The following is a 21,554-nucleotide window of genomic DNA, read 5'->3' on the forward strand; positions in this document are numbered from 1 at the left end:
CATAGCTTATAACCTATGAAGTCTGTGATGGCACCCCTCACAACAATAATGAGATTTCAGAGAATTTCTCTTTGCTTTTTTTAAGACAAATTTGACACTGAACCAACAGACAGAATATTGATGCTACTGATGCTTTAAAGACTGACAACATTTTCAAATCCAGACTGAATCTTTAAATATACAAATATTACATGAGCTTTGTAGTAATAATTATTGAAGCTTTTAGCAGTGATTTGGCTCATAACCTGCTTTTACTAAAAAAAAGCTTTAATTGTTTCAATCATGCAGTTGTAAAGCAACATTACAATAACAATTTAAAATGACAGAAACTGTATCTTGGTAAATAATAGCTAACTCAATATGTTTGAAGTTGCAAGTTATCCAGCTAGGAACTTTTCTGATAGGCCAAAGTATATATAGGGTATAAATATATAATGTAAAGGGTATAAATATCAGTTTAGCAACCCCCATTTTAAGTACCACAGCTGTTACAACCAATATAATGAATGTATGAAAAAATGATACAAACTTAGATGATTCATTCATTGCTATTAATGTGTTAAGTAAATAAAAAGGAACAAATGAAATCCACGTATAGTAACCAACTCAATAATTCAGTAAGTACCTTTTAATGATGTCACAATGTTGCTGTAGATGTCACTCTGTGTGTCACTGTGTAGTGTGGGGAGAATGGAATTCAGCAGCTCTACTCTGAAAATGAGAGCATATAAGAAATAATATGAAACCATATGATATCAGAGCCAAATTCCTATGAGTCTGACGTCCCTCCGGGATTTGTGATTCTGGAAAAAGGAAAATTTCTGATATTATGCAAGGAGAGTAAATCAAAACAATCACCATAATAATTGCAAAAAAAATAAAACAAAATATAAAATAAAATATGTAAAAATAAAATAAACAGCCTACATAAAAAACTGTCACTGGCCTGACTAATAAATGCTCAATGGTTTTTTCCCCATTTTGCCATGCCCAATTGTGTCATAGACTAGCCACCCCATTGCTGCAACAAGTCTGGGAGGGCTCATTCAAACACGTGCTTCTGTCCAAAACACTTGATGTCATTGTTGCTTCTTTACACACCACAGCCATCATGCCAAGCTTGTGCAGAAATGAGTACAGGCACATTGCCGGTGCTCCATTTGCCAGCAGCTGGTAATGAGTGACAGGACGCACAAACCCCTGGCCGATCCACCCACCCTTATATCCCCAGCGGAACAAACCCAATTTGTTCTGTCACTGTAGGCTCCCAGTGATTGTTGGCTAATGACAGGGCTGTGATCAAGCCTGGGCTGTAGGGTTTAACCTTGTGCTTGACACATCAAATGCTTTTACCAACTGAGCCACTCGGGAGCCCATAAGGCAAATAATTTAATGCTTTTCTGACACAAAATATTTGAAATATTTCTGGAAAAAAATTCAAAGTAGAATTTCTCTTTCTTGTTGTAGAAATCATGAAAAAAATCTCTAAAAAGATCTCTAGTGACACAGAAAAAGATTTTCCAAGTGCCAGTGTCACAGTAAAGCATAAGTAACATGTGTACTGTTTGGCTACAAAAGATAGCAACTGACTTAATTTAACTTAATCTGTGTATCAGTAAACATACAAAGTTGGACTTACGCTTGTTGACTTGTGGTGCATTGCCTTTGTCTCACAATGTTAAAGTAGGGTGCTACATGATTCCTTGACAAGTTCGGCAACAAGGGCCTCAGCCTATTCTGGAGCCAGACCAGAACCACAGCATCACTGACAGATGGATCTGACAGGTTCCCTCTGTCAAAGACCTGCTGGAGCATTGTTCCACGAACCAAATATGGAAACTGACTTTCATGACCCTGAAAAAGAGGTGCAGTGGAAATCAGTTCAGTTGACTAAAGACAAGCATGATAGGACCAACACAGTGAATTTAAATTGCATTTTCTTCACTGACTTGTGCAATGGCTAGATAAATGGATAACATTGTAAAAAACTGTAACTGATGTAAGTCGCTCTGGATAAGAGCATCTGCTACATACCAATAACGTAATGTAATGTAGATGTGAGAAAGTAAAACCTATGTGAAAACCTTAAACTGGACACTGCAATACTTTCCAACCAGCTGTTAGATAGCCTTTTACTCGTATATTCATAAGGCTTTTAGTTTTACGCAGCATTTTCCTTTTTCACTAAGCAGAATTTAATGCAAAAAATATTCTTTCAGTGATGTTAAAATGAACACTTTTTTGTTGTTCAAAGTTTCATTCTTTTGCTGCTCTCTAGTCTGTATACATTGGACTACAGAACTTGCAGTTATACACAAAGCCACAACAATACATCATTATTACAGCATTAAGACATCAGTCTGCCTTACCTGGATGGCTGGAGAAAATATATCAAAGAAACCTGCTAGATTGGTATCTGGTACATGGCTCATTAGTTTATTGACATCTTCAGGGACTTTCAGCTGTTCAGGGGTAGAAGCAACCTCTGCTAGCTGATTCACGGTCAAAACAGACAGAGCATCCATCTGTATACCCAGAAAAGAAAACTGTCAGAATCACAGTGTAAAAACTAAGAGGCAACATTTGCTGTTCATCCTGTTACATTTAAGATATATATATATATGTGTGTATAGTGAATCATCATATAACAGAATGTCAATATCAACAATTTTGTACCACTGCAAAGTTTCGGTACAGTCTCTGAAAATCCATGAATGATGCAAAGGAAGCAAATTTTCCAAAATTTCTTCCCAGCCACTCTGCACTTCCATGTGTAGTGGAGACACAGCCAGGATCTGCAAGGGTGCAAAAAATGTGTACATGTCACAATTTAAAAAACATCAATTAATTTAAATTAGTTAATTTAATTACATTAGAAAATGTAGTTGAAGGCGTATCTTTTAATAAAGCAACTCATAATTCAGAAGGAACAAAACAAATACCTGATGTATTGTTTTGGGACAAGAAGATGTCAATGAAATCGGTGTAGACCAATATCTGGTGCTGTCTGTCCATTGCTGTGTAATGATGACCAAGAATCTCCACTCTACAAAGTAGGATAGAAATCATCAAAGCATTAAAATGAGAACACAACATTCATTCCCTCCATCCTTTATCATCATTTTAGTACAATCAAAAGTGAATTATGGATAAAGTAAACACTACAGTGGTAAACTGCACAATATCTGACACCTTTCAAGTAATGTCACACTTATAAAGCAAGACATCATATCAGCTGCATAGCTTGGTCATTGCATATAAACAGATGAAGCTGGTTAAAATGCCCTTGCTTACTATCCAAAACCTTTTAGTGTCAAGCATTGAGCTCAGTGAAAATGGGTTGTTTGCATGTATTTCTGAGAGGTTCTACTTTCTATATGGTACTCAAAGAGGAAAGTGAAAGGTTAAGAGTGTTGGATGCTTATGTGTATTCTGCACATATTTATACACATGGCTGGGGGATATTAAGCAGGGTACTCTGCCCTAAGCAAATTAACCATAAATGCATTAATAAACAAATTATTGACAATAATATACATACACAGCCTGGAAGGTCTCACAGCTGAAGTTCTTGGTGCTGAGACAGGACAGAAACTCTTTTGACACAGATGGCAAGAATGGGTTGAGCTTGATCTGGAACCACTGCTTGATGAAATTGATGTCTCTCAGCTGTACGGTGCTGAAGCTGTCTATTCTGATTTCACCAATCACATCTAAGATGTGAGATGTAGATGGGTTGCTGGAGCTGGCAGTCTATAAACATAAGTTTAGTACATGAGTCTTTTTTTTCAAGTTCAATACAGTCTGTGAACGAACAAAAATTATAATCATTCATAATAATAAATACCATGTTAGAGTACAAGTCTAGTGATTCATCTAGGATTCCAGACACTTTGGAGAGAAACAGCTTCCATGTTTCTTTGGAGAAGGACACGTTGCTTTGCAGGTTACATTTCAGTAGCATCACCAGATGATTTGCTGTTAAACCTATTACCTGAAAAACATCAAACATCATGGTAGTGAAAAGGTGAACAATGAAAACACAATTTTATTCCAGCACAAAAATTAAATGATGAGGAAAATTTGGCCATTTTAACAAAAATTCACAAATTTTACTAATTTGGTTTAATTAAAATGGTGAGTGTAGTTCAAATTTTCATTTTCCAGACCTGAAATTGGGACAAATAAAAAAGGGCTTTAATTTTCTGTTCATATAGACTATTAACAATGCTCAAAAAAGAGAGTATGTTCAGCATCAGCTGACAGTGACTGGTAGCCCACACTGGTGGAAGAAATTAGCTTCGTTCTGCCTGGTTAAGAGTGGGTTTGCCAGCAGGGTTTCCTTGCGGCTCATCAGGTGCTTATGAACCTCTCAGATGATGTCAGTGTAAACATGACATTTCCTTTACTGTGGTGCACTGTGGGATCATGAAAAATGAGGAGGTTTCCATGAAGAAATGACACTAATATGCAGTTGGTGATTCCAAAAAGGTGCAAAGGGGAAAATGCAAAAAAAAATTTACAACATTTCTATTGTGACAATAATAATTAAGAAAAAATAACTGTCTTCATAAATTAACAAATGTTACATGGGCCGAGCACGTATATTGACTAATTATGTATCAATAACTGACTGATTAAGTTATGATTTGTAGCATAACATTAACAGGTGACTTTGTCATAAAATGTAATAAATTTCACAAATATTACTATGTAGAGAACAGACAGTAAGAGTATGATATTTATACCCTTACAGTAGTATGTTGTAATACTGTATTTTCTTAGGAATTATTTTCTGAGAAAATTAAGAATTGCTTCTTTAAACAAAACTTACTGATGAACAGGCATACTCTTCAATACTGAAACTGCAGATCATTCCAGCAATAGACCCATCCCGAATTTTGCTCTGCAGGGTAGCGCTATAAAAAAGAAAGAAAATATCATTCAGAAACATGAAGGTGAAAAAGAATACTGAAACAAATAATTAACAGATATGGTCATTCACAAATTCTATTTGAGAACATCATAATAAAAAGCTGATTGTCTCTACATCAGAAAACAAAACTCTCATACAATAATTTACATAGTTTAAAGCTAAATTGCCTAATTATTCAATGGTTCATTTACAAATCGTCTGAGCCTCTCTAATACTTACCTGTCGACTCCAGCGCATATTTTTGTCTCTATAAATGAAAGAAGTAAAATTATGTTAATATTACAAATTCTATAAATACATTTATATAGAGTACACACGTGTCATTCTAAATGCAACTTACCATTAACTGGTGTGACATCGCACTAAGAGGAAGAGAAAATAAGATTAGATTTTTTATTAAACATTATTTTATTATTAGACTGTAAATGTACATAATGTCCACAGGATAAATGTTGCTTTTAAAAAAGTTCATGAAAGTAGAACTAGGGGTGTATTTTTCATTTCACTGTTGGACCTTGGAGCATCTATATACATATTACATTACATTACATCATTTAGCAGACACTCTTACCCAGAGCGACTTACAAATAAGTGCATCACTATGCTAAGAGTAGACATTGTAAGGTATTACAAGAGGTCACTAAGACGCAATGTTAAAAGTTAATTTAAAATGCTAAGCTAGTGTGGAGTTTTTTTTTTTTTGAACGTAATAATAATAACAAAACATAATGACAACTAGAAGCAGCAGTCACTAGATTTACCACTGACAACTAACTAACTGTTGACAGGGGAGCTTCCAAAGTTAGCTTTAATTGCATGTCAATGATTCCAGAAGTTCAGATCAGTCATTTAAATGCTACATGTATGTTCAGTATTTGCTAAAATGGGTAAAGGCTCATGATACATAAACAGTACGGATTGTATATCTTTTCATCCAATGGCTGAACAAAAAGGATAAAAATAAAAGTAATACTAGTAATACCAAAAAGTAAATACTAGAAAGTAATACAAAAAGTAATACTATTACTGCTATAGTAGTACTAATGATACCAATACTAATATAAATGTAATCTTATATGTAATCTACTAACTTCATGTAATCTACAAATTTCACTGAAATGAAATTTGTGTTTGCCTGCTTATTCTGACACTGCCTCCATACGCACACAGAAATGGTAGATTATGGAATTTCTCAGACTATAAACAATTTTAAAGGAAACACAACAAAGAATTTTTTAAATAAAGAAAAACACTTTGAGCGAACTATTGCTTTAGTAACTTTCACAGGCAATGACATGTATCCTTTAATAAAAATTAAAAAATATATTTTTGAAGCATCTACAAGTAGGTTTCACACAAAGTAACAAGCAAGGATATGATTACCTCCCCACTGAAGACGACAGGCATGCAATCTGTAGGGAGAAAAAACATATCACATAATAATACAAACAGCCATAGCCATAATTTGATGCTTTGAATAAATTACAATATTTTTTATGAACTTCAATATTTACTCAAGAAAACAGGGCTTAACAACCTTTAGTATTTACATATAAACTTTGCTAAAGAAAGAAATTACCTGGTGGAGCAATCTGCATTAGAGATTCAGTGCTGGATATGACGGTGAATACTAATGTGGTAGGCACTGATGACAATGCCTGTTGAAGCCTGTTGAAACTGATAAAGTAAAACAATTCAGAGTGCTTATTAAGTGTGATTCCATTCATTCTACCATACATCAATGGTTTCAGTCTTTTTTAAAACAATAGTAATATGTAAACTTACATGGTTTTGTAGGAACCACAACCAATATTTGCCTGAAATATAAAAATTTAGTAACGGTTACTATTTCTTTGTAATACTCATTTTGTAATAACCCCATTAACCACACTGGCTAACATCAAACATATATTTTATGAAAATACATTTCAGGGCATTACTTTTGCTGAAAGCATGACAAGGTAATGGAGGAATTCCATGAGGTTTCGCTCCTCTGGTGATTCCAGCAAGTAGTCAAATACTGTGTTGATGATGAGATTTTTCTGTGGAGGTCCAGTGAGGGGCAGCACAACCAGCTCAGCTGTCTGCTTTGGTGAAAGAAGAGCCAGGGCTTCCAGCTGAAGGAAGGAGAGGACACACTAAGATCTCATCTTTAGAAAACAAAATGCTTAAACAAAATGCCACAGTGATCTTTTATTTATTTTTTTTTTTTACAAAATCATGGCACCATTGGTTTTTAATGTACTTTAAAACCTGACTTTTAAAAACACTTTTAGCTCAGCAAGCCTTACTGGAGTGAAGTCTTTATTGATTGTCAGGAGGTCACTGAGGGGCACAATGACAGAAAATTGTCCAAAGTTCTTGTTCAGCCAGTCTGTACTGCCACTACTGCTGGAGACGCAGGCAGGATCTGAGCAGAAAAAAAACACAAATATAACTGACTCAGCTTCACTTCCAAATGAAACGAATTTCTTATTATTCTCAATAAAATGAAAACAATTCAAATTATTTCAGAGATTATATTTCCAGTTTACTGCATACTGCAAATGAACAACAAAGACTGTCATTGTCATTAGTACCTGAAGTATTCTTGGACAAGAAAGGATAGATGAAGTACTTGTACACCAAAACCTGTCTCATCTGGTCCATGTCAGGGAGTTGATAACTGAACTCCTTCACCCTGAAAAATGTATAAATAAATCATGCATTATCATTTTTGCCTGGCCTCTACTGGTCAGGTTACACACTCTGCTGTCACGCAAACCTGTCCAAACCTGTCTGTAAAGTCACTGATCCAGACAGCATTTCCCTCCTTAAGCAATTAAGGAGAGGCTGGTGATGACATATTAGCAGATAGCATTTAACTTTTATGCTTAACACTATGTTACCTCACAAAATGAGGGCACTTATCAGTCATCAACATCTTTGATACAGATCATTGTGGTTTGTGATTGTCTGTTGTTCCCATCCCGCCTGTTGTAAAATGCTCTTCTTAATACAATACATCAATAAAATATAAAATGGCTTCCATAGTGAAGAATGAACAACAAGTAGGTGGGAGAAAATGCAAGTGAAGAACCACATCCTCAGTGCTATGTAATGAAAACCACACCTATTTAAGATGGTACTTAACCTGTTTGACCGAATACGCCTGTCTTGTCTGGTTAAGACTGGCCACAGACAGCCCAGTGGAGACAAGGCATTTTTATAGGATATGGATGATTTTGTTATTGAAAGAAGTGCATATCTCTCACTCAAAGTATGAAATCAATGGGGTGCAAAACACACTACTGTCCTGGGCCTTGTTTCCCAATAGCTATTGATCTTAGATGTAGAGAGGGATTTTAAAGTGCAATTTAAGCTTCTGTAAATTTCTACATACATTTCTCAAAAGAGCTCTTAGAGTGAGAACATGCGCACAGTAATAAAGAACATCTGAATAACTGCTATCTGCTGAAAGGGTGCTGAGAATGGAGAATGTTATTGAATTGATGTGAAAATAATAAATTGGCTTGTCTGTGAGGCATACAATGCAGTAAAAAAGCCCGACAAACAGTAAATGGAAATCAATGCAAATAACACAAGCAAATAGCAGAAGCATTCTGTACACTAAGAATAATATACATTAGTCATTAATATCATGTAGTCTTACAAAGACAGAACATGGACAGTACATACATTCGAAAATTTTCACGTAGCCTAATATTTGATGAACGTCAATATTAATTCAAACTGTCCTCAGTTCCAGCATGAATAGGTAATTTCCTCCTCCCCTTAAAGTTCACCACTTTAAATACCAATCACCTCAGCCACCCAAGTCAAGAAATATGCCCTAAAAACATATCCATGGCTCTACTCACCATTGCAGGTATCGGAGATATAAAACACTCAACGTATGTAACTAGCTTATATCACTTCTCTATAGTAATATGTAGGGTATGCATTCATAAGGTTTTCAAATAATAGAAATATTTTGCTGCGATTATAAATAGTAATTGTTCAACCATAATTTGGTGACAATCTACACCAATTAGTTTACAATATATAGTTCTACACATTCTTTATTGCTGAGTGCTGCTGCAACACTGACCAGCTGCTGGACACTGACTTTATGCACGATAACCACTCAATCACTTCTTGTACTTGTTCAAGTAAAAATAATCTTGCATTCAATTAAATGGAAGATACAATAAAAGCTTATTTCCTAGGCAATAGTCTTTTAATTCAGTAGAAATGAGTATTCGCCAACTGAAATGAAAAAATCAGTGCTCACTGAAATGCTAAGTGTTGACGGTCATAACACGCTTAAAGTATTAAAACTGAAGTTTGTGTTGATTCCTTTAGGTGCTCTGTGACATGGTTGGAAAAAAAATAACGATGCCCATAGTTTTCTTAGAGAAAATGGTTAATCTTCAAAAAATTCTAAGAACAATTTTATTTGAGATGCTTTTAGAAAACACTCCATAAATGAGAGATGCCCCTCAAGAATCTTTTAAATGACTTTGCTTGGAAATAATCTGCTTTGGAAAACGAGGCCTTGACCTAAAATGATAACTGCAACATGCTAAATAATGTCTTTACATACACGTGCTGGTAGGTCTCACAGCTGAAGTTCTTGCTGCTGAGACAGTGCAGAAACTCTCCAGATGCAGATGATAAAAATGGCCTTAGATATCCGTGGAACCACGTGTTGATGAAATCTACATCTCTCAGCTGTTCATTGCTGAATCTGTCGATTCTGATTTCCCCAAGTACGTCCAGGACTTGAGAAACTGATGGAATGTCAACACCAAACGTCTGCAAATGCAAAAATACAGTAGTTATTCCTAAAACTCAAGATATGCTAAGTAATAGGGATAATATTTCATAGATATATAGTTTCCTCACCATGTTGGAAAAGTTATTCAGTGCTTCATCCAGGACTCCAGAGACTTTAGTGAGGAACACCTTCCATGTTTCTTTTGAGTAGGTCATGTTGCTGGGCAGTTTGCATTTCAACAGTGTGATCAGGTTTTCTGCTGTGAGCTGCACGAGCTTCATGACAGAAAAAGCATAAATTAACAATACACATTTTATACTTTATAACAAATTTACTATTTACTGGCACTCCTAAATCATAGTCAAAGGGAAACCAATGCTAACAATGTTGTAAAGAATACATGTAATTATCAAATTGTCCTTTATAATTTCTATGAATAGATTTTTTTCCTCACTTTATTCCAGCAAAGGCAAAGTTACATAACAAGGTTTATTAATTTTACCGATGAACATGCGTATTGTTCAATGCTGAAATCGCAGAGCATTGTGTTGATATCCCCAGTGTCCAGGTAATACTGCAGTTCAGTACTGTAATAAAGAAAAATTCAGAAATAGACATTAGGTCAAAAGGCATGCTTTCTTGTTTAAAAAAGACCATGTTTTACCCCAGAATGAAATAATTTGAAAACATAGAAAAAATATGGGCAATACACACCTACTGACTCCAGCACAAACCCTGGTCTCTGCAAACAGGATTACAGTAGATCTATGTTAATTAAATATCCATAACAAAAACAAAGGAGAATTAATTACTTTCATGTGAAACAAAACTTACCATTGTGTGGAGTCTGCGAACACTGAAATCAAGAAAAAGAAAAATATTATATATGGTATTATTGTGAATATAACATTTCTGGAACTGATGGATTTAATCATATATGTGATGCAAATTACCGTGTTGGCCCCCCCTTTCAAAAAGAAACTTTTAACACATTGCAAATATGCACTTTATTAAACCAAAGAAGAACAGCAACTTTAGCAATCACTGAAGAAAAACTGCTTTATTCTGCACTTGCACAAGAAGCCAAATGTGTGCAATCCTCTGATACACTAATCCCCCACAGCCCATGGCTATTTTGACAACTTTGTAGTTCAGTGGTGCTTGAAGATATGGTTATTCTGGAAATTGTTGTGAGACTTATTATTACAATTGATGTGGACCATTCTATTTTTGTTTTTGGAAAATATGTAAGTAGTATTTGGTGGCACATTGAATTGCAAACCTTATTACTTGACTACACATTCAGTCTCTAACAGACTTCCGACACTTTCTGAGATGAATGAGAAAACACTAATTTTATATCCCCACAGAGATGCACAGAGTACAAGACAGCTGTTTACTGCAGGGAATGATTAATGATGAATGATTTGTATGGTGAAAGTGTGAGAAGCTGTAGTGAGCTTAAATGACTGATTCCAATGATTCCAATGTCGGGGTAAAAAAGGAAAAAGAAAAAACAGTCATGGCCTCTGAATGTATTCTGTATCCACTGGTATCACCTCAGAAAATAGCACCAATTAGCATTAGTGTTAGCAATTTTTAGTAGTCTGTGAATAGAGTGTGATGTGCTGTATCTGGGGGAAAAAAAAATCTGTTTGGGCCAACATGGTACATTTATGTCAACAATATACCTTGTATAATGTGTACTGTTGTGCCACAATAATAACCATAATTGAGTAATAGTGTTGATAATTAATTGGCAAAGAACTTTGAGTATTTCAGTGACTTCAAGAACATAGAGGCTTACCCCAGTATTTTCAGGCATGCAGTCTGTACCAAGGGAGAAACAAAAACAAAATCATGGAAATCTGTGAGTCAATTAAATCAATGGCTGTGTATCAGGAGTAAAAATACAGCTACAAACATGGCGTATTGTTTTAAAAAGTTGGCAACCTTCTTCTCCTTTCTGTAATGCCACCTTTAATTCTCAGTATGTCAGGAAGAAACTTCCTTAATACACTGCATTCCAGACACATTTGAAATGCAGCTGTGAAAGGGCCAGTGTCATTAAAAAGTTTCTGACAACACAAATAAATATATAACATAAATATAAATATGTAAAAAAAAAAACAAATTCACTCAAACTTAATTTACTATTTGTTAATAGTGTCATGAGCTACACATAACAATGAAGAAATACTCAGCAACAGATATGAGGTGTATACTAGAATCTGATATTTAGGTGAAAATAAAACCAAGACATTCCATAATTACTAGCTGATATTTGGTTGCAAATAATAGCTACATAGTCGATACTGTGTGTTAGTTTTACTTGTATTGAATAATCATATTGACACCACTTATGAAAACAATTCAGGTATAGTGGAAAATACAGTACTTTATAAAAACTAGTCAAGTAGAACTGCTTCTAACAGGAATACTGAAAACTGAGCTGAATTTATATTAAAATGCTGATGTTCATTGCAATGGTGGACTTCCTTTATGTCATCAATAAAAAAATTTTGTTAAAAATTTGTTATTTAGTTTGCAAACTCTGTATGTGTCATTGCCAATAAATGTCAATTCACGAAAAGCAGCAACATGTGGCCAACTGACCTCCTGGGGCAGTTTGCATCAGCCTGTCTATGCTGGCCCAGATGGCTGGTTCTAGATCACGTGGTACAGATGGCAGGGCCTGGTAAAGCCTCCTGAAGCTGTGAGGGAATGACAAAGGTAAAATAAGAGTTTAACTGTTATAGGAAAGTACACATATCATTAATCCACTGAAATTTGAAGCTCCCATCAAGATGACTTACATCGTTTTATAGGAGTCACAGCTGATCATTGTCTGAAAATGGAAGAGCATGAATTTCAAGAGAGTGACAGACAGAATGCTATTAATTTTCATTGATTGAAAATCTGAAATTGATTTGCAATGTATGCAATGTCAGCAATCTAAGAATGTTTATTAAATGTATGAGACAAAAAAATGAATGAAGTAAAAAAAAGTAAGTAAAAAGTTCAACATAAGTTCACATAAGAAAAGTTCAACACTGGAAGCATCACCTCTGTTGAAAACATGACAAGGTAATGGAGGAATTCCATGAGGTTTCTCTCCTTTGGTGATTCCAGCAAACGGTCAAATACTGTGTTGATGATGAGATTTTTCTCTGGAAATCCAGTGAGGGGCAGCACAACCAGCTCAGCTGTCTGCTTCGGTGAAAGAAGAGGCAGGGCTTCCAGCTGAAGGAAGGAGAGGACACACTAAGATCTCATCTTTAGAAAACAAAATGCTTAAACAAAATGCCACAGTGGTCCACTTTTCTGTGTGACCTGATATTACAGATTAATTTTAGCACATTAGGCCTTACTGGAGCGAAGTCATGATTTAGATCCAGTAGGTCAGTGAGGGGCACAATGACAGAAAATTGTCCAAAGTTCTTGTGTAGCCAATCCACACTGCCGTTTGTGCTGGAGATGCAGGCAGGACCTGAGCAGAAAAAACAGCATAGAAATAACTGAATCACCTTCACAAGCAATGTTAAACTTCTTTGTGATTGTTCTCAGTCAACTGAAACCAATGCAAATAATCTCAAAACTTATATTTCCAATTTACTACATACATTTGTTTTGCAAATTCACATCATAGACTGTCATTGTCATTCATACCAGAAGTATTCTGGGACAAAAATGGATGGATGAAGTATGTGTACACCATTTGCTGTGTCATCTGATCCATGTGAGGGAACTGATAGCTGAACCCGTTCACCCTGTGAAATTCAAAATGAAAAAATGTATAAATATTTTGATGGGATCTGAAAAGGTTCAGGAGTTGCAGTTTCAAACTCTGGAATCTATGGAATGCAGAACAGCCTCTACTTGTGACCCAAAATAAGAACTATGACATGTTGAATAACGGCTGTACATACACATGTTGGTAGGTCTCACAGCTGAAGTTCTTGCTGCTGAGACAGTGCAGAAACTGTCCAGATGCAGATGATAAAAATGGCCTTAGATATCTGTGGAACCATGTGTTGATGAAATCTACATCTCTCAGCTGTTCATCGCTGAATCTGTCGATTCTGATTTCCCCAAGTACATCCAGGATATGGGAAACTGATGGACTGTTGATACTGATAGACTGTAAATGCAAACAGATAATTATTCTTATAAATTTAGAGCAAAGACAGTCAGAAAAAAACTGCCACAGAAATCTTGGTTGTTTTCTCACCATGTTGGAGAGGTTATTCAGAGCTTCATCCAGGACTCCAGAGACTTTAGTGAGGAACACCTTCCATGTTTCTTTTGAGTAGGTCATGTTGCTGGACAGTTTGCATTTCAACAGTGTGACCAGGTTTTCTGCTGTGAGCTGCATGAGCTTCATGACAGAAAAACATGAACATCATTGATTGAAGTAAACCATATACATCATTACATTATCATGAGTAAAACATATTTTTTGTCAGTAATCCTTGTTTACTGTTCATATTCACAAACTCCAGAAGAAATTTTAAAGCAGAGCATACAACATTAAAGGAGATTATCTCATATTGTTCTTGATAACATTTTGCCTTTCGAAAATACACTATGACTGTACTATCATTTCAAGACAGATTTAAAATTTTACCGATGAACAAGCATATTGTTCAATGCTGAAATTGCACAACATGTTGGTCATGATTCCGTTGTCCACGTAATGCTGTAGTTCAGTGCTGCATTATGCAAAAGAAAGAATTATTCAAAAAACATGTATCAGCAGTTTCTGCTTTAGTTTAATCAATTTTGAATAGAGGAAAAAATATTAGCAGCACATACCTGCTAACTTCAGCACAAATTCCTGTCTCTGTAAAAAGCACATAAAGACCAGGAATTACACTGGCAAAATGGCACTGAAATTTTGAATTTAAAAAATCAGTGCATACTTGACTACTTGTGTTTAAAATTGAACTTACCATTGCTTGGTGTAAATGAGCACTGAAAACAAGAAATAAATAATAAATAAATATAAAAAATATTTTTCATAGAAAATTGTTGCACTTCCTAAAAAAGGCAGACTTACCCCAATAACTTCAGGCATGCAACCTAACCAAAACATAAAAATAGAAATGCGCTTGTGAACAATAATGGATTAAATTGCATGATCACATGTATGGTAAATAAGGTTAATAAATAATGTTACCTAGTCAATGATAGTTTGAATGACAGTGCATTTAATTAATTAATTTCCACTTTTGTAAGTTGCTCTGGATAATCATCTGCTAAATGACTAAATGTAAATGTAAGTGCAAATGATAAAAAAGCAATACATAGCTGACTGACCTCCTGGGGCAGTTTGCATCAGCCTGTCTATGCTGGCCCAGATGGCTGGTTCTAGATCACGTGGTACAGATGGCAGGGCCTGGTAAAGCCTCCTGAAGCTGTGAGGGAATGACAAAGGTAAAAATTCAACAAAATAATGCAGCATTCATAGAAATGGAATATGGATACCATTAACAGTCTGTAACTTCAAATTTCCATCTTGTTGTTTCACTTACATGGTTTTGTAGGAGTCACAGCTGATCATCGTCTAAAAATGGAAAAGCAACAGTTTCTAGAGGCTGACAACCAGACTGTTATTACATTTCATTGATTTGGCATTCAAAACTGAATTGCAATGTGTTCATTGTGGGCAACCTACTGTACAGATATTTTCAAAATTGAACTAAGAGTACAAATTTAGTAAAAAGTTGAGCAAAAGAAAAGTTCAACACTGGGAGCATCACCTCTGTTGAAAACATGACAAGGTAATGGAGGAATTCCATGAGGTTTCTCTCCTTTGGTGACTCCAGCAAGCGGTCAAATACTGTGTTGATGATGAGATTTTTCTCTAGAAGTCCAGGGAGGGGCAGCACAACCAGCTCAGCTGTCTGCTTCGGTGAAAGAAGAGGCAGGGCCTCCAGCTGAGGGAAGGAGAGGAGATACTCATCTTTATAAATACACTTCTAAAATAAAATGTCACAACTGACCACAATTTCATATGACCTGACATTACAGGAGAATTTAAGCTCATCAAGCCTTACTGGAGCAAAGTCTTTATTGATTGTAAGGAGATCTTTGAGGGGCACAATGAGAGAAAATTGTCCGAAGTTCTTGTGCAGCCAGTCCCTACTGCCACTAGTGCTGGAGATGCAGGCAGGATCTAGGAGGATAATGAAAATGAATATAGCTCACTCGGTTTCAGGGGGAGACTTAAACATCTTTGCTACTATTCTTAATCATCTGAAAAAAGATGCCATAGATAGCATGACAGTATATTCATATTACTATTTTATGTACATTTTAATTTAGATATTGTCATCATTCATACCTGACGTATTCTGGGACAAGAAAGGCTGGATGAAGTATTTGTACACCAAGTGCTGTCTCATCTGATCCATATGAGGGAATTGATAGCTGAACTCCTTCATCCTGTTAAATTAACATAATAATAAATAAATCTTTTGACAGCTTAAGGGTGATTTTTTTAATCATGGAAAGAATTGCATGTTTTACACTTTCAAAGTGTGAAATCATTGGAGTGAAAAGCAAACTACTGTCCTAAACTCATGACCTAAGATGAGAACTATGACATGACGAATAATGTCTTTACATACACATGTTGGTAGGTCTCACAGCTGAAGTTCTTCCTGCTGAGACAGTGCAGAAACTGTCCAGACGCAGATGATAAAAATGGCCTTAGATATCCGTGGAACCATGTGTTGATGAAATCTACATCTCTCAGCTGTTCATTGCTGAATCTGTCGATTCTGATTTCCCCAAGTATGTCCAGGACATGGGAAACTGATGGACTGTAAATACCGAATGTCTGAAAATGCAAAAATTATAGTTAAATTATAGTTGTGTAGTATAGTGTAGTTATAGTAGTTATTCCTAAAACTAAGGATACAGTAAAGAAGAATAATAAAATGTCATATTCCCTTACCATGTTTGAGAGGTTATTCAGAGCTTCATCCAGGACTCCAGAGACTTTAGTGAGGAACACCTTCCATGTTTCTTTTGAGTAGGTCATGTTGCTGGGCAGTTTGCATTTCAACAGTGTGATGAGGTTTTCTGCTGTGAATTGTGTGAGCTTCATGACAGAAAAAAGTAAAAGCAGTGGATTTGTAAATGTAAGGGGAATGAAGTAACCCTGCTGTGAGTGAAAGAAGTCAAGAAGCTGTATGTTACGTCCCAGATGGGTAACGGTGTCCAGGGGTATGTACGTAACATATTTTAATGTTTCTGTCTCACTGACATATGTTGAGAATTTTTCTCTGTAATACACACTAACATGCATTTATGCTCACATGTGTGCCATTAATAACACATGGCACTGCGGACACCTTTCTTCCTCAAACTCTTTAAACACCCTTATTTCAAGAAACAACATAATCCACTGTCTTTCATTCAGGGCAAATGACTTTTTTGGCCATACATACAGTCGCTAACTAAATGGTTTTTTATGTTTGTTTTCCCCTTGATGCAATGCTAATATGGAAATGCCAGTTGTGTATTAGGCTTGTCTCACCATGACAATTGCTACACTCACACAGAAGCACAGAAGAGGTTAGAAAAATGTGATTTTCTGATACCCCCACGTGGAGCAAATGGATTTTTTTTAACATTGCTAATCAGACAGCAGAATGTGCATTCATTGGAGGTCAGGCACTACCCCATTAGTATCATCTGAGTAATTTTCAGGTGCCTGATGAATTGCAGGTTGACTGAGAGTGGTGAGACAAGGAGACCTTTGCCAATCTACTGACCCCTATTCCCAGTGGAATGAAGCCAATTTGTTCTGCTATTGTGAACTCCCAGCCCACTGATAACACAGCTGGAATTAAAACCAGGCTATAGAGCTCAGCTTACACTCAAGGTGAGTGCTTTAACCACCGGATTACGTGGGTGCCCACTGCTATCTAGTTAGTTGACACAATAATCTGGGCTGTAAAAGGAAACACTTGGAGACAACCATTGTTTCCCTTGCCAACAGATAGTGAATTCAGCCTTGGTAGGGGAGTTTAGCTCATGAGATATATTGGCTAAACAAAGTTGGTTTAATAAAAAATTAAAAAGATAGTAAAACTACTGAGACACCTGGCAGGGATTTGCTACAAGATAGGGATAAATTAAATTTGATATATTGAACTATAGAGCAGTGTGAGATTGAACAGGAAAATATATGTGATTATAACTGCTAGTGAAGAATCAGACATATGTCCTTCTGAAGACAGTGAATACAGATCACATTGAGGTGGGTTTCTGATATTGCTACAAGGCAGTCAGCTCAAGGGTTTCAAAGTAGGTAGCTACAGAGGCAACAACATGAGAATGTGTTTGAGAGAAAGCAGGCCAGTTCTGATTGCCTACTGCCAGCCCTGTTCTTTTCTGCCAATGGATGCTATATACATCTGGTGAAAGGCTGGTGTTGCTGATGCTATGAGACAGTAGAAGAAGCAGCAAACTACTGAAACTACTGCAGAATGAATGCAAGTGAGGAGAGCCAGAGGATGACCTTTTGATTGTCTGCCATGGAGAAAAATGGTTTCAGGAAGAACAAAAAGCCCTGAGCACTGCTCTGCAAGCTACAATAAGGTGTGTCTTATAAAAAAAATTCTAAACCTGTGCTGCTAAGGCAGCAACATTGCACTTTGCTATGCAGCCCAGAGTCTCTTTCTATGATACAGAACATGTATTTAATTAATCCTTATTCACTGTCAAAGGTAAAATTGAAGTTAATTGTCAAGCACAATATAGATAAAAACACCAACTGTAGCATACAACTTTATTTCACCGTTTAAATGCAAAGTATCATTTCAAGGTAGAGATTAAAATATTTTACCTGTGAACAGGCATACTGTTCAATGCTGAAATCGCACAGCATGTTGGCCATATTTCCAGTGTCCAGGTATTGCTGTAGTTCAGTGCTGTATTACATTAATTAAAATAAATAATTATTCATGTATATAATACATACTTCAACATTTCTTGAATTGAATCTTATCCTATCAATTAGGCATGTGTACAATTACACAAAAATTACAAATAAATAGATAAATAAATATGAACTGGGAAAAATATATAGGATACACACCTGTTAATTCCAGTACAAGCTCTGGTCTCTGTAAAAGAGACACGAAAACCAGGAATTACATTGGGAAATTTTTACTGAGATGTAAAATAGAAAAAAAAATCAGACTTGACTGCTGTTATGTGGAACTAAACTTACCATTGTGTGGTGTCAATAAGCACTATAAATGAGAAAGATGAATATTAGATGTTATTTCTTTGTAAAATGCCCCCAGTTGTGAAACAACTACATTCAATCATACATTTCATACCAACTATATCTCTCAATACTGCACAAAACATAATTCTGAAATTTGTACCAGTCTGACAAAAATACAATAAGCTAATACAGAATGATTTAATTCAAATGTAAATATGAAGAGCAAAATATTTCCTATGTAAGAAAGGCTTACCCCGATATCTTCAGGTATACAGTCTGTACAAAACATAGAAGAATACAAAACCAAACATATGTATTACACTACAGAAATATATAGTCCAAAGTAAGTAAGAATAAATCCAGTTAGAAGAAAAATGCATATCAATTCATAATTAAAAATAGATATGTATAGCTGACTGACCTCCTGGGGCAGTTTGCATCAGCCTGTCTATGCTGACCCAGATGACTGGTTCTAGATCACGTGGTACAGATGGCAGGGCCTGGTAAAGCCTCCTGAAGCTGTGAGGGAAAGAGCAAGTTAAAAAATCCACAAATTAATGCAACATTCATAGAAAGGGAATATACATACCACTAACAGTGTGAAAGTTTCCATTCTGCTGTCTGACTTACATGGTTTTGTAGGAATCACAGCTGATCATCGTCTGAAAATGGAAAAGCAACAGTTTCTAGAGGCTGACAAGCAGACTATTATTACATTTCATTGATGTGGCATTCAAATGTTTTCAATGTGGGCAATGTTTTCAAAGTGGGCAACCTATTGTAAGGATGTTTTCAAAAATCGAATTAAGAGTACACATTTAGTAAAAAGTTGAGCAAAAGAAAAGTTCAACACTGGGAGCATCACCTCTGTTGAAAACATGACAAGGTAATGGAGGAATTCCATGAGGTTTCTCTCCTTTGGTGACTCCAGCAAGCGGTCAAATACTGTGTTGATGATGAGATTTTTCTCTAGAAGTCCAGGGAGGGGCAGCACAACCAGCTCAGCTGTCTGCTTCGGTGAAAGAAGAGGCAGGGCCTCCAGCTGAGGGAAAGAGAGGAGACACTGACCTCTCTCATCTTTACTAACACACTGCTCTAAAAAGATTTCATAAGTCAGAATCTGAATGCTAGGCTCATATATTTGTGAAAGAATGACACCAGTGATTTTTCAATGTTACTTGATTCATGACTTCATGGAATAATTATAACCCATTAAGGCTTACTGGAGTGAAGTCATGATTTAGATCCAGCAGGTCACTGAGGGGTACAATGACAGAAAATTGTCCAAAGTTCTTGTGCAGCCAGTCCAAACTGCCGTTTGTGCTGGATATGCAGGCAGGATCTGAGCAGAAAAACAACAGAAATATAACTGACTCAGTGTCATAAGCAATGTTAAATTTATTTTTGAGTATTCTCAATCAACTGAAAAAGATTCAGAAATAATTTCAGATCTTACATTTCCAATTTGCCACATACATTTGTTTTGCAAATTCACATCATAGACTGTCATTGTCATGCATACCTGAAGTATTCTGGGACAAAAATGGATGGATGAAGTATGTGTACACCATTTGCTGTGTCATCTGATCCATGTGAGGGAACTGATAGCTGAACCCGTTCACCCTGTGAAATTCAAAATGAAAAAATGTATAAATATTTTGATGGGATATGGATTAAATTAATTCCAGAAAAGGTTCAGGAGTTGCAGTTTCAAACTCTGGAATCTATGGAATGCAGAACAGCCTCTACTCGTGACCCAAAATAAAAACTATGACATGTTGAATAATGGCTGTACATACACATGTTGGTAGGTCTCACAGCTGAAGTTCTTGCTGCTGAGACAGTGCAGAAACTGTCCAGATGCAGATGATAAAAATGGCCTTAGATATCCGTGGAACCACGTGTTAATGAAATCTACATCTCTCAGCTGCTCATTGCTGAATCTGTCGATTCTGATTTCCCCAAGTACATCCAGGATATGGGAAACTGATGGACTGTTGATACTGATAGACTGTAAATGTAAAAGTACAGATCATTATTTTTACAGACCTAGAATGAGGACAAGAAAAACTACCACAAAATCCTGGTTGTTTTCTCACCATGTTGGAGAGGTTATTCAGAGCTTCATCCAGCACTGCAGAGACTTTAGTGAGGAACACCTTCCATGTTTCTTTTGAGTAGGTCATGTTGCTGGGCAGTTTGCATTTCAACAGTGTGACCAGGTTTTCTGCTGTGAGCTGCATGAGCTTCATGACAGAAAAACATGAACACCATTGAATAAAGGAAACCATATTTATATCATTATATCACCAAGGGTGAAACACATGTTTAGTGAATCCTTGTTTACTATCTTTGTTCAGAAGTTCCACAAGAACTTATAAAGCAGAGCGCAATACATAAATGAGATTATCTCATGTTGCTCTTGATGCAATGTTTTTCTAAAATACAGTATGGCTGTATTCTCAGTTCAAGACAGATTTAAAATTTTACCGATGAACAAGCATATTGTTCAATGCTGAAATGGCACAACATGTTGGTGATGAATCCAGTGTCCAGGTAACGCTGTAGTTCAGTGCTATATTATGTGAAAAAACATTAAAAACATACATCAG

The 21,554-nt window shown here is 36.0% G+C and overlaps 1 protein-coding gene across 1 annotated transcript in view; it reads right to left on the reverse strand.

Moving 5' to 3' along the window:
• mslnb (mesothelin b) overlaps positions 1 to 21,554 on the reverse strand; it is a 55,948-nt gene that overhangs the window by 2,851 nt on the left and 31,543 nt on the right. The window contains exons 53-87 of the mRNA XM_036532814.1: positions 19,573 to 19,604; positions 19,364 to 19,461; positions 19,196 to 19,218; positions 18,943 to 18,964; positions 18,808 to 18,835; positions 18,556 to 18,640; positions 16,657 to 16,803; positions 16,328 to 16,539; positions 16,042 to 16,142; positions 15,755 to 15,873; positions 15,458 to 15,634; positions 12,512 to 12,543; positions 12,312 to 12,409; positions 11,503 to 11,525; positions 10,530 to 10,551; positions 10,410 to 10,437; positions 10,198 to 10,282; positions 9,824 to 9,970; positions 9,522 to 9,733; positions 7,516 to 7,616; positions 7,228 to 7,346; positions 6,877 to 7,053; positions 6,722 to 6,753; positions 6,516 to 6,613; positions 6,320 to 6,348; positions 5,277 to 5,298; positions 5,156 to 5,183; positions 4,835 to 4,919; positions 3,848 to 3,994; positions 3,542 to 3,753; positions 2,943 to 3,046; positions 2,677 to 2,795; positions 2,370 to 2,525; positions 1,640 to 1,854; positions 626 to 711 (exon numbers count right to left, since the gene is read on the reverse strand). Coding sequence (XP_036388707.1) covers positions 626 to 711; positions 1,640 to 1,854; positions 2,370 to 2,525; positions 2,677 to 2,795; positions 2,943 to 3,046; positions 3,542 to 3,753; positions 3,848 to 3,994; positions 4,835 to 4,919; positions 5,156 to 5,183; positions 5,277 to 5,298; positions 6,320 to 6,348; positions 6,516 to 6,613; positions 6,722 to 6,753; positions 6,877 to 7,053; positions 7,228 to 7,346; positions 7,516 to 7,616; positions 9,522 to 9,733; positions 9,824 to 9,970; positions 10,198 to 10,282; positions 10,410 to 10,437; positions 10,530 to 10,551; positions 11,503 to 11,525; positions 12,312 to 12,409; positions 12,512 to 12,543; positions 15,458 to 15,634; positions 15,755 to 15,873; positions 16,042 to 16,142; positions 16,328 to 16,539; positions 16,657 to 16,803; positions 18,556 to 18,640; positions 18,808 to 18,835; positions 18,943 to 18,964; positions 19,196 to 19,218; positions 19,364 to 19,461; positions 19,573 to 19,604 — 3,421 coding nt within the window. The remainder of the gene's footprint in view (positions 1 to 625; positions 712 to 1,639; positions 1,855 to 2,369; positions 2,526 to 2,676; positions 2,796 to 2,942; positions 3,047 to 3,541; positions 3,754 to 3,847; positions 3,995 to 4,834; positions 4,920 to 5,155; positions 5,184 to 5,276; positions 5,299 to 6,319; positions 6,349 to 6,515; positions 6,614 to 6,721; positions 6,754 to 6,876; positions 7,054 to 7,227; positions 7,347 to 7,515; positions 7,617 to 9,521; positions 9,734 to 9,823; positions 9,971 to 10,197; positions 10,283 to 10,409; positions 10,438 to 10,529; positions 10,552 to 11,502; positions 11,526 to 12,311; positions 12,410 to 12,511; positions 12,544 to 15,457; positions 15,635 to 15,754; positions 15,874 to 16,041; positions 16,143 to 16,327; positions 16,540 to 16,656; positions 16,804 to 18,555; positions 18,641 to 18,807; positions 18,836 to 18,942; positions 18,965 to 19,195; positions 19,219 to 19,363; positions 19,462 to 19,572; positions 19,605 to 21,554) is intronic.

The sequence above is a fragment of the Megalops cyprinoides genome, chromosome 1 (genome assembly GCF_013368585.1).
Source record: "Megalops cyprinoides isolate fMegCyp1 chromosome 1, fMegCyp1.pri, whole genome shotgun sequence".
NCBI lineage: Eukaryota > Metazoa > Chordata > Actinopteri > Elopiformes > Megalopidae > Megalops > Megalops cyprinoides.